This window comes from Populus trichocarpa, chromosome 6 (assembly GCF_000002775.5).
Source record: "Populus trichocarpa isolate Nisqually-1 chromosome 6, P.trichocarpa_v4.1, whole genome shotgun sequence".
NCBI lineage: Eukaryota > Viridiplantae > Streptophyta > Magnoliopsida > Malpighiales > Salicaceae > Populus > Populus trichocarpa.
The window spans coordinates 5242196-5254576 of record NC_037290.2 but is presented as its reverse complement, the minus strand read 5'-3'; the positions used below and the strand labels follow the sequence as shown (position 1 = coordinate 5254576).

At 33.2% G+C, this 12381-nt stretch overlaps 2 protein-coding genes across 5 annotated transcripts; one reads left to right on the top strand and one right to left on the bottom strand.

The window, feature by feature from the left end:
* The first annotated feature begins 1246 nt into the window (after positions 1-1246).
* Positions 1247-5526, top strand: LOC7474714 (probable serine/threonine-protein kinase PIX13). 3 transcript variants are annotated; one of them, XR_002982440.2, is made up of 7 exons: positions 1247-1528; positions 3138-3517; positions 3894-4029; positions 4133-4272; positions 4506-4626; positions 4767-5162; positions 5350-5526. XR_002982440.2 is itself a non-coding variant. In XM_024603454.2 (6 exons), exons 1-6 carry the CDS (start codon positions 1435-1437, stop codon positions 5108-5110), a joined length of 1215 nt encoding a protein of 404 aa, XP_024459222.1. In that variant the 5' UTR covers positions 1247-1434; the 3' UTR covers positions 5111-5366. The 3 variants fall into 3 exon arrangements, 1 of the variants encoding a protein (XP_024459222.1); XR_002982439.2 differs by having other exon boundaries at positions 4767-5184; XM_024603454.2 differs by having other exon boundaries at positions 4767-5366.
* A 2720-nt stretch (positions 5527-8246) lies between these two features.
* LOC7485487 (probable serine/threonine-protein kinase PIX13) lies at positions 8247-11707 on the bottom strand. Of its 2 annotated transcripts, none has more exons than XM_024603587.2 (6): positions 11379-11707; positions 10914-11275; positions 9668-9743; positions 9430-9569; positions 8888-9011; positions 8247-8757 (listed from the first exon to the last, which is right to left on the bottom strand). In XM_024603587.2, the coding sequence occupies exons 1-6, from the start codon at positions 11575-11577 to the stop codon at positions 8426-8428; spliced, it is 1233 nt and encodes a 410-aa protein (XP_024459355.2). In that variant the 5' UTR covers positions 11578-11707; the 3' UTR covers positions 8247-8425. The 2 variants fall into 2 exon arrangements, with proteins under 2 accessions (XP_024459355.2, XP_002308098.4); XM_002308062.4 differs by having other exon boundaries at positions 9668-9809; positions 11379-11706.
* Positions 11708-12381: the final 674 nt, after the last annotated feature.

Here is a 12381-nt window from a genome sequence, read left to right as displayed (position 1 = left end):
CTCGACACTTTTAGAAAACACTCGTTTGGCCCATCCCGCTAGCTTGACATCACCTGCTAGACCCAGTGTGTCTGGAGCTTGGCACACTGCCAAGCCCAACCATATATGACAGGGTCTAGTGCTAGCCAAACCCAATCAGATTTTGAATCTGGCTTTGACTAAACCTAACGCGTCTCTACTGAGGTGTATTTGTGCCGACGCATGCCAGCTCAACACACTAAAAAATTTAGAAAAATTATACTCATATATTTTTCTTGATCCAATATTTTTTGATAAAAATACATTAAAAATACTGATAAAATCTTGTTCCATCACTAGTATTTATCAAATTTGATAGGTTTTGTTTAAAAGTCTTGTATATCTAATCCTCCACATTAACTCGGATTGGTTGATGAGGTGGGCCAATCATGGACTTGGTCTAGCGTAGGCTTAACAATGTTGCTTTATGTATACTTCTTTTCTAGTTTTTGACTGGATCAGACATGTTTTCATAATCCATTACAAATTCTCTAAGCCCATGACCAGATTCAGTGATGGGCTTGTGTCGGCTGAAAAAATATCCTTAATCTAGTCAGTACTAGTAAATATGTCCATGCGTCGAGGTGAGGTTGTTTGCATTATTTATGTAGATTTTTGAATAAATTATAAGAAAAATGAAATTGAACCAAATTTAATTTGAAGAAAGTATTAATTTAAATACTGAATAAATACCCAAAAACCACATCATATATACATAAATAAAATTATCCATGGCATTAAACGCACAAGAATAAAGAACACGTAAAAAAGAAAAAGAGAAGAAACTGCAACCATATAATAAAGAACATGAGAGCGCATGCAACATGCTCTCTGCAGCAAAACATGTAAATTAAACTGTACTGTTAAAGGGAGTATGAAGCATCCTCTCATCTATTTCTAGAAACCATTATCTTTAAAATACTATTTATTATATCTACTCCTTTATTTTGAACTCATTACTTAATTAACCAAGTTCTTAATCAGTTATAAATCTTAGATCCATTTTAAGCTGTAATGAACAAATCATCAATGCACAGAAACAAACACCACTGTCATGTCGATCTCTGAAATAATCGCAACCATTAACAGTATCACACCACTTTGTTATCATTCTTGACGATCATGAGAGATGGTGATGAATTGAATAACAAAAAACAGTACCGGAACTATTTATAAAAAATAGAAGGACGAAATAAAAACAATACTGCATTGCCACCTGATGACGACTCATGACACTCAAGCTCCACTTTTCCATGTTCAAAGTCCGAGTCCAAAAAGATGGCTTTCCCCCTTATCTTGTCTCTCTCTCTCTCTCTCTCACACGGCAGAAAAATCTAAGGTCATTACTTGCTTACTCTTTGCAGTATATTACAACAAGAAGGGAAAGGAGAGACAGATTACAGCAACGGTTAATTAATGGGCATTTGTTGCAGCAGTTTAGCTCATAAACCAGCAACAACCCTAAGATTTCAAGACCCAGCACCAAGCACCAATGACCATGTCAGTGCAGGTACCAGCACAATCATTTTCAACTTTTTCTTACATTAATTTTATTATTCATTGAATGTTTCGAATTTGGTTTCGTTTGCTCTTGCTCTTGCTCTTGCACTTCTGTAATCTGACTTGGTTTGATAGAATCCTCAGTTTTGGTTTAATTTATAACGTATCGTTTGCTTATCTCATGTTTGTGGCTGTGATCAAGTCTTTCTTGTCGGTGCCCCTTCACTCTTTTACTGCTGTTATTGCCTTTTGGAATAATTTTTTATTTTTAAAATAACAAAGTTTCATAAAATAATACTATGGAGAATGATATAATTTGAAAAATAATATATTTTGAACATAACTATATTTTTAAATATTATTTTTGTACACAATAATTATAGGCAATAGTTGTTATTTAGCCGTGTTCAAAATATAATTTCATAATCAAGAAAAAGAAAGGAGATAAGATGACATAATATAATAAAGAAATAGTAAAGATGAAAAGGAAAAGAAATAAAAGTCATTAGAGACACATTAAGGCTTTATTTCTGATATATTTGATATTTTTAAAAAAATCTCAACGAGATAATTTTAATAATACCTTGAAAGAACACCAAACAAGTTGTAATTTGTTAGGGATCTTGTTCGAGGTTAATTATGAACTTGTTTGGTGGTATTTCAAAGTGTTGTAATAACTTGTTTGATTCTAACATCTCGTCAGGGTTTTGTTCGGGATTAATTACAACTCTGTTTCCGATACACTCGGTATCTTTATAAAAATATTAACGAGATGTTTCTAACAACACCTTAGAAAACCACCAAACGAGTTATAATTAGTTAGGGGTTTTGTTCGAGGTTAATTATGAACTTGTTTGGTGATCTTTTAAAGTGTTGTTAAAATCATCTCATCGAGATCTTTTTAACAATACTAGGTGTGTAAAAATTGGAGTCTCGGTGTGTTCACGGCGACCCATTTTTTCTATCTTTTTTTTTCTTCTCCATTTCTCTCTTCCGCCACATCACCTTATCTCCTTTTTTTTTCTTGGCTATTAGATCTTGAATGTCATTTATTAACGATTGAATTTTTATAAAATTTTAGGTTAACTTTTATACCTGTTAATTAATTTAAATGAAAAATAACTTTTGAAACAACCAACTTTTATTCTTAGTAGCGGTTGTGTTAAAATTATACTAGTTTCCTAATAATTTTTTAACCTATGTTATTTTTCAAAAAATTCTATCAAACTACGTTAAAATATGAAAGACCCCACTGTCATTGCTAATTGTGTCCAACCCTTGAAGCAATGCAAAGGTGGCATCTTTTTTAGCCTTTGGCAATATTTTATAAGGTTGCTCACAGTGTTTTGAACTCTTCATTGTGTTGCTAAACGCAATCTCAGGACATATTTAATGGAGTTAAGAGTATTACTAATGGAATGCAACTCTAGTTGCTTAAGTGGCAGAAAGAAAAAGAAAAGGAAAAAATAGAACTCTACTATCTGAGTGCAAAAATGGCCAAATCATTGGGGACTAGTTGGCGCTTCACTTTTTATTGTTTCAAATTTGGAAAATATTGGTTGCGATTTTCTGATTATATGAGTTTCGTATGCTTATGCATGGTAATACATCTTTTGTAGGTGGCGATGACTTTGACAACAGATGGGTATCTATGATAAGCACCAGCATTACAACTTGGATATCTCAACCAAGTAGCAGCTTCACAGCTATTTGGGGTAAAAATGTCCCTGAGAGCAGCCAATTCTCAGATGCAACTGGAAGTGGCGATGGGACTTTACCAAATGGGCAAAGCGCTACCAACTTGAGAGTTTTCACATTGGCACAACTAAGAGCTGCAACATATAATTTTAGATCCGATTTGCTGGTGGGAACAGGAGGTTTTGGCAACGTCTATAAAGGTTGGCTTAAGGAGAAGTTGCCTCCAAAGGGTATAAAGAAGACAGCCGTTGCTGTCAAGAAATTGGGTTCTTACAGCACACAAGGATTTAACGAGTGGAAGGTATATGGATTTTCAAATGTTGTATTCACTATCTTTCATACAGTCGTACTGTTCTTTGTTGTGTTTAAAGATAACTAAATTCTTTCTTTGCTCAGCCTTTCAAGATCTCTTTTGGAAGAGGAATGTTAGTTCAAAGCTCCTTTTTAATACTTATCCCCTGTAAATATGTAAAATGACTTGGGACTAACTCAAGTTATGTTTCTAAAAATTCTGTCTGTTAACTTCACATAAGTGAACTGAAAATTCCATGATATTTGAGATATCATATGTTATGCCAAGTTGTCTTTTGAGGTGGTTACGAGAGTTCTGGGGGCTAGTTCTTTCTTCTAGGCATTATAAGCTGTTTGCTTAATTACTTGTCCATGTGTTGGTGCAGGCAGAGGTGTATTTCTTAGGATTGCATTCTCATCCGAACCTAGTAAAGCTATTGGGATATTGTTTGGAAGGTGGAGATTGCGTCCTTGTCTATGAGTTCATGAAAAAAGGAAGCTTAGATTTCCATCTCTATGGAAGTAATAGACATTTACCACTGCTTGGAAATTTTAGCATTTTGCAGAACTGGAATTATTATGCACATCTAAATCTTCATTTCCTACTTGTTTTCCATGTTCGCAGAGCGCTCTGTTCCACCACTTTCATGGGACATAAGGCTGAAGATTGCGATAGATGCTGCACGAGGTCTGGCTTACTTGCACACATTGGAGAAGCCAGTGATTTACAGAGATTTCAAGTCCTCGAATATACTACTTGATGAGGTAAGTTCATATGAAGCTTGTACATTCTAACCACCCTTAAACATATAAACAATGAATGTTATTTCAAGACTCCACTAATGATTGAACCGATAACATTCCTTTAGCTCCAGCCTTTAGTTCTTGCCGGTTCCACTGAAAATAGTTATGGGAGAATGCAACAAAAAGTTTTCTTTGAGAAAGTGTTTGTTGAAATATTCAAGACGACTCATTTCCTTCCAACTTCTTTATTTTAGTTCTATAACGCGAAGCTAGCAGACTTTGGCTTGTCGTTTTGGGGTCCCTTGATTGATTCACATGTCAATACAAGAATCACAGGCACGAAGGGTTATATTGATCCTCAATATCTTGCGACAGGTGCTTATTATTCCTTCTGAACTCGACATTGATGTTGGATTATTTAAGCTAGTTTTGAAGAACTTTGATCATGACTGATTTAAAAACTTTTGTCATGAACTTGATTTCATACTCTAATTGATAGCATGCTGGTTGGTTAGGAAATTTGCATGTAAAGAGTGATGTGTACGGGTTCGGAGTTCTAGTGGTCGAGATGCTAACTGGCTTACGAGCAGTTGACATGAAACGTCCCAGTGGGAAACAGATACTCGTTGACTGGGTGAAGCCTTATCTGAAAAATAGAAGAAAGTTGAGAAAAATAATGGACTCCCGGTTGGAAGGAAAATATCCTCCCGGAGAGGCTTCTCAAATAGCTCACCTTGCTATTAAATGTCTTCAAATTGATACCCGCTTCCGACCATCAATGACAGAAATTGCTGAGACACTTGAACAGATTGATGCCATCCATATGAGACTGGGAGAGCGTAAAATTCTTTCTGGTTAACACAGCAGTTAGTGGGATTTTAGTTTTATTCTCCATCAAATGTCAAACACAGGTGAGAGATCGCTGGTATACAGGTATACTTTCTTCATATAATTCACACAAGAATTCATGTAATTAGTTCTCATGAAATGTTTTGAGTTTATGTGACTCTCTGTAGCAGAGAGTTGGGAGTGCTTGTCTAGTATTAAGGGCACATCCCTACCATGCGCACTGATATATATTTTTTGGTGTTAACGCAGTTGTTCATTTGTCTTTAGCAATGGGGTACAATTATTTCTCTCAACCCCTGCCGTTTGATAAGAGTATTTTTAGCGAAGAATCTGTAATTATTGGAAGCCTGTCTATACTTCGGAAAAGGGTAATTAGTGGTTCTCTAACTTAACTACAAAAAGTATAATCAGCAGAAAGTTTGCTAATTAACCTGCCACTGTCTGTGTCCTTGCTTGCCATTTGAATCCAATCTTTTGACAGCAATGCGTATTTTCCTGGTACTCTCTGTGAGCTAGCCCTTGTAGACAATAACAAACCCTCTTTTCACAGCACAGCACGGACATTATTAAAAAAAAAACCAACATTGGATAACAAGCAACCCAGCAACATCAAAGGTAAAATATAGATTACAATTCCTCCATAAAATTTTTCAAAGCTGAATAAATGTCGGTGAAAATTGCTGTTCTTATTGCTACGAAAATAATTTAATTATATGTTTTTGATGATAATATAGATATTGAATAAAATACATTAATTTGATATAATTTTAATATATACATATTATATTGATTACTTGTAATATATTTCATAAAGCTTTTAAATGCTATATTATAATACTTAAATGATTTAATAAAAAATATATTAATATGCTACATGTGACAAGATTATATGCCACATGTATTAAATTTGTTTTAATTATTGAGAAAAACACAATACGCGCCCGCGCACACATATTTATTAAGTGTTGCGCATATTTTTACGATGATTTAGATAGATTTATATCATTCAAGAAATCATTAAATAAGTAAGGAAAGAATTTGCGAAGATCAAGAACGAAGAACTTGTAAACATAACAGTTATCGACTTCGTTTATCAAGACTTTATACTAGGGTTTTGTCAAAAAACACGATTTATTTAAAATATTTTATAATACCCACACAACCTAAACAAACCTAAAAAAACTAAAGAAAAAACCAAAACACAAATAGCACAAAATCTGGACATTAGCCAAAATGATCTCATTGTTTTGGAAACAACAAGGAATAACTAAAACAGTCTAACCATTTTGAGAAAGCGATTTGATCATTTTTCAAAATAGCTAGTCCGTTTCTTAAAAAATTCCAGAAACTCTTGGGGTTCTTCAAAATTCAAAAACAATATGACTGATTATAAAAAGGTTTAACTGATTTTGCAAATGAGTAGAAAATTATGTCTAGCGACTAGTTTTTTTCTTAAGCCTATAAATAGCCTTTTACTTCCCAAAACAATCATCCAAAAACAAGTTTAGGTGTGCATTGATAAAATACTCATAAAAAGTTTAATTGTTATTTCAATTAACTCTACTAAGAAAGTATATTGTGGAAAGTGTAAGTAACACTTTAAACACTTAAAAAAATCTTATAGAGACAAAATTGTGAGTGATTTAATATTTGTCCTTTAATAAGTATTGATGAAAGGTTTTCTAGTCTTGAGCCTGTAAAAAGATTAGGGATAACAGTATGATCCTAAGCCTGCAAAATGATTGTGTTTGATTTTGCACCCGCAAAATGATTGTGTTTGATTTTGCACCCGCAAAAAGATCATATAACGGTTTGATCTTATCCGTTAAGAAAGACAGGTGTGTGATAATAAAACTCTTGAACGAAAGTTTAAGGAGAGGAGGCCGAACCTCTATAAATCTTGGTGCAATCTCTCTTAACTCTTTAATTATTGTATTTATATTGTTTATTGCTTTCATATTTTATTGAGTATTTAGAATTGCATTTTATTGGGTAAAATTTTTTAATTTATAGTTTGACCTTATATACCTAATTTACTCCTTTTTTATGTGTTTATGTTGCTTTAATCCTAGAAATACAAAAATAAAACTGAAAAATAACAAAAGCCTAAAATCATAAGATATTTAGTTGAAAAATAATCTAAGCCAAGAGGGCATATTGAAAGCTATAATAAATTTTAATTAAAAATTATATGAAGCTCGGAGGGTTCGCTGAAACTTGATTGAAAACGGCTCATGGCCAAAGATTTATGTAGAAATGTGGTTGAAAAACACCACATAATAAAAACCTATAAAAGGCTGGTTAGAAAATACAAAAGGCCAACAATGATGAAAGCAATTAACCTACAATGATCGATGACGCTCTCATACCAAGAAAAAAAAAAAAAAGAGAATTATATTAATCAGTAATGTTAAATTATTAGATATGTCTATGTTTATATAGTGAGACTATGGCAACAAATTAAATCAAATTATATTCATAAATAATCTGATCTTCTTATTCTCCTCTGATTACGATCTTCAAATAATCCATTTTTTTGTAAACGATTCCGAGAATCTTCGAATCAAGTTTTTTTTTTTATGTTCTCTAGAAACAGGAGTTCATAGTTTTTTTTTAAAGAAAAAACAGAGCATTTTAAGTTCAAATAATGTTTTCATCAAGATCAAGGCAAATCAATATTCAATGAAAATGAGCGGAATGATGTTAATGGTTAGAAACGGACCTTCGATGAGTTGTCCAGGAGAGGAGCAGGGTCTGGTTCAGGGAATGGATCCAGGGTTAGTGCTGAAGCTGGAGATGGGGCAGTTGCAGCAGCAATGGCTTGTGCTAGGGTTGGATTTGACTAAACACGACAGCAAGTCCCCATTAAAAGAATTGTATCTTGAACCAATGATCACATAAATGTGGACTAGGTAAAGGGCTTTTTTTAAAAAATCATCATCATCATCAACGTACTTATCACTCGCTCACCTGTATTAACTATTATCTCTTCTTTTCTCTACATTATTTTGCATTAAAAACTGATAATTTGTTAGTGGATTCACTGTAATTGTTCCCTGTTTATCTTCTGATGATTTCTCTTCACACGACAGATTCCTGTCACAGAATGCGTTCATTTAATCTGTATTTTTTCTCAATCAACCGGATGAAAATAAATAAATATCCATTTATCAAGTAATAGATCACACATGAAAAAATAACTTTATGCAAGCATCCTAAATGGGATTTTGATTTGACAATTGCAGAGCTAAAGGGGAAAAAAAAAATGCAACGGAGGTTTAATCCTTATATGAAGACATCTAATAATAAAGCAAGCAGAAATATTTTAAATGTCTTTGTTCTGATGTGAGGTATGGAGGTTTAATCCTTCTAATGTATCGGCAACTTCCTTCATTGATGGCCGGAACATAGGAACTGGGTTAAGGCATCTCAGAGCAAGCTTAGCCACTTCTGGAGCTTGTTTGGTTGCATACTTCCCCTGCAACCTGGGATCCATTATATGTCTCAACTTTGTTCTATCTGATAGAATTGGCAAAGTCCATTCCCGCAGATTTTGTTTCTCAGGTGGGCGATTTTTATCAATTGCCCGTAATCCTGTCAGCATCTCGACCAAAACTACTCCGAAACTGTACACATCGCTCTTCACATACAGTCTTCCTGACCAATCAACAAACTAAATGTCATGGCTTTGAAGTGAAGTAAGCACAGATTTTGTGATCTCTTTGAAGCAAAACATCATTGAACCATCAAGACATACAAAGCTTAAAAGGTGCAAGAAATCAATCACCTCCAGTCTTGTATTCAGGACCAACATAACCACGAGTGCCCAAAACATTTCCTGTTACATATTGACTGCCATCATTGGGTCCCCATTTTGCTAAGCCAAAATCTGACAACTTTGGAATATAGGACTGCATACAGAAACTTTGATGTTAGGAATAATCTTAGGGGTGTCTTTTCAGTTTAAATTTTTTGTTTGGTCTTTTGATTGCTTTAAAATATAACTATAGATTAAAAAAAAAAAAAGTAAGTGAACTACGAGACCTGTTGGATATCATTTCAATTTCTATCTTCATTTTTTTTTGTCTTCTTTTCATGTTTTGATATTTATTTTCTTAGACGATGACAATTTGTTTGGTAACATAATGCTAGTTTTTGCATTAATTATTGAATTAGTATTTAGCACTAGTGTGATCTCCTTCTGCCATCAATGAGAGGTTGGATTATAATTTGCAGAAAAACTTAAAAGAGAAGGCAATGTTCAAAGATATAATAAGGTAATTTTTATCTGTTTACAGTTGGAAATTCAGAAACTACACAGAACTTTACCTCATTAAGCAAAATATTTGAGGTCTTGAAGTCTCTGAAAATTACTGGCCTCTCCATTGTATGCAAATAAGACAAGGCTTGAGCCATTCCTGTAGCAATCTCTACCCTTGTTTCCCAAGGAAGTACCCGGTCTGAGCGCTCTGCACAGCACAGAGGTTTTTAATCTATGGAATTAATTACTGCATAATGAATCTCTTCAATAATTAGATTCTCAACAATGCAGACTGCAGGTTCTTACTCCCAAACAAATGGTAATTTAAACTGCCTTTCTCCATGAATTCATAGACAATAAGCAACTCTTTATCTCCTTCAGCCTGACAGTATCCTAGCAGCTCTACAATGTTAGGATGAGAAACCCTTGCTAAGAAACCGACCTCCGTCTGTACCAATAAATTTCCACAGGTTGTAAACAATAATTAATTACCCTTACAGGAAACAATAAGAGAATTATCTATAGGTAAGTATAATGCAACCGAAAGCTAGCAAATTTTAAGTTAAAATAAGAGGCTAAATAACCAGACGTCAAAACCAAACATGCAAGTGTAAGAATAATTGAATATACCAACGCGTATAATCGTACCAGAAATTAATAAAAGGATATCCACCTCTTTCATTGTTGATTAAGTTACTCTAACAAAGATGAAAGAGTTTTCTGCAAATACTAGTTTATTTTATTTTATTTTAGATGGATGGGGCTAGATTAGAGAACTTTTTTAACCTAATTTTTACAATTTCATTCATCGTATATATAAGTGTCTAGTCATTACTTGAATTCAATGAGTTATAAGCTTTCATTTGTAACTATAAAAAAATTATTTTAATTTAAAAAACTTAAACTTTTAGGTTGAGATAAGAATAATATTAGAGTTTTATTGACTAAATAATTATGAATTCAAATCTCATCACTTCTATTTTATTTTATAAAATTAATAATATAATGTAGTATGAGTCTATGCATGTTTTAAATTTAAAATTTTTTAATTTTTAAAATTATATTAAAAATAATATAAATTATATTTTAATTAAATTTTTAAGTTGTAAAAATTAATTTGGGGTACAAAATAGAAATTCTAGCCCATAAGGCCTGACTAATCTTAAAAAATACGTTAAGAGATGAGAATTGTCCATGAGCTTTTAAGGTACTTCATATCTAACATGCCCTCGTGCAAAGATTGATTCTAATATAATTTAAAAAATATATTTTAATTTAAAAATTTAAATTAATATATAATTTATATTAATTATTTTCTAATATATATTTCAAGTAAAAATCTTTTAATCTCATCACTACTTTATATTTAATTTTATCAAGTAGAATATGATAATGAAATTTAAATTTATTATAGCTTGATGAATAAAGTTCTAATTCTATATATTAAGAATCATCTCACTTTAAATTTTTTAAAAAATTTTAGATTGATAAGGTATAAATATTATTCAAAATAAATAAATAGATAATAAAATAAAATATAATGGAGAATTACCTGCCACTGTCGAAGTCCTTGCTTGCTGTTTGAATCCAATTTCTTGACAGCAATGCGAAGATTCCTAATACCCTCAATCGGCAGCTTTTGGTTGAGCAAACCCTTGTAGACACTGCCAAACCCTCCCTTTCCCAGCAACATATCACTTCTAAAATTGAAGGTTGCTTCCTTCAATTGTTTAAACGTGAAAACTCTTAACTCTGACACAATTTTATCTTGAAAAGCTGAGAATTCAACTTCCTCGGGGACAAATTTACCCCGAATAGTTCCCTTTGCTTGAGACATCCATGTTGTGACATTGGTGGTGGCTATAGAGAACCAGCTGTTGCCGGAGACATTGTTAGCCATCGAAGATACATCACCTGATCAGTCCAAGTTATACAAAATGGTAAAACTGAGGCCCTGCAACATAATGACATTGAAAACGAGCAAGAATAAGGTTATGGTCAACATTCAGAAACCAACCTTCAGTGAGATTTCCAGGAGAGGTAGGAACTATGTCTGGGTCAGGGAATGGATCCAGGGCTAGTTCTGGAACTGGAGTTGCAGCTGGGACTGTTGCAGGATCTGTAGCTGGGGCAGTTGCAGGAGCTGTAGCTGGGGCAGTTGCAGGATCTGGGCCTGCGGCTGGATTACAAGAAATGCAACTGCAGCAAATTCCCATGAAAAGAAGTCTATCTTTCTCGTATCAATAATCACAATGTCTCCGGAAAATTGAGCGAGAGAGATTCATTGACTTAGATAACTTCATTCTCAAGCGCCGACGAAATGTCTCCCAGGCCCCTAGTGCATAAGATGGTAAGAAATAAGCTAAAAGGCGCGGGGTCCCACGCCACTGTTTTATAGATTGACATAGTGATTTATTTTTTAGTCCCTTTTCTTTCTTTTTTTCTAATCACATTTTTATGAGCTCAAATTGATGACCTATTAAAATATATTTATTAAGGAATAAAAAGATTCAAAGATAAATGATTAAACAGAAAAACATGAAAAAAAAGATGGTTTTTCTAAGCTTGGGCATAAACATACTTTGATCCTCTAACTTTGTAAATTGTAAACTTTTAATTCCTAAAAATTTATGAAATTTCATTTTGATCCCAAACTTTACTTTCTTTATCCTTTTGTTCATAGTTTGAGAGATGAAAGAGAAAGTAGCTGGATTAAGGTGGTAGAGAAAAAAAATCACGATTAAAACTGATTCTAGCCATAAAAACAGGTGATGTCATTGTCAATGAGTTCTTTTTGTCAAAGAGAGTTTATCCAATGCGTTTTTTTTCTTCCCTTAAGCTTGCTTGAAGTGGTAGATTTGAACCCGAAAAAAAGTTTGGTTTCGAGTTGATTGTGGATTGTTAAATGCTATGAATATGTTTTACAAAATGCATGTTTAGGGTGTTTTTTTGGGTTGAAAATGAATTTTTTTTTGTCTGAAAAAATCAACCTGATTTTTCAACGACCAGAGATCGCTGAA

Coding starts and splice junctions, on each gene's coding strand:
- LOC7474714 (XM_024603454.2), top strand. CDS start 1,435: ATGGGCATTTGTTGCAGCAGTTTAGCTCATAAACCAGCAACAACCCTA. Junction 3,518..3,893: donor AAGGATTTAACGAGTGGAAG/GTATATGGATTT, acceptor GTGTTGGTGCAG/GCAGAGGTGTATTTCTTAGG. Junction 4,627..4,766: donor TCCTCAATATCTTGCGACAG/GTGCTTATTATT, acceptor CTGGTTGGTTAG/GAAATTTGCATGTAAAGAGT.
- LOC7485487 (XM_002308062.4), bottom strand. CDS start 11,577: ATGGGAATTTGCTGCAGTTGCATTTCTTGTAATCCAGCCGCAGGCCCA. Junction 9,570..9,667: donor AAATTACCATTTGTTTGGGA/GTAAGAACCTGC, acceptor TGTGCTGTGCAG/AGCGCTCAGACCGGGTACTT. Junction 9,012..9,429: donor CAAATATTTTGCTTAATGAG/GTAAAGTTCTGT, acceptor TTCTGTATGCAG/TCCTATATTCCAAAGTTGTC.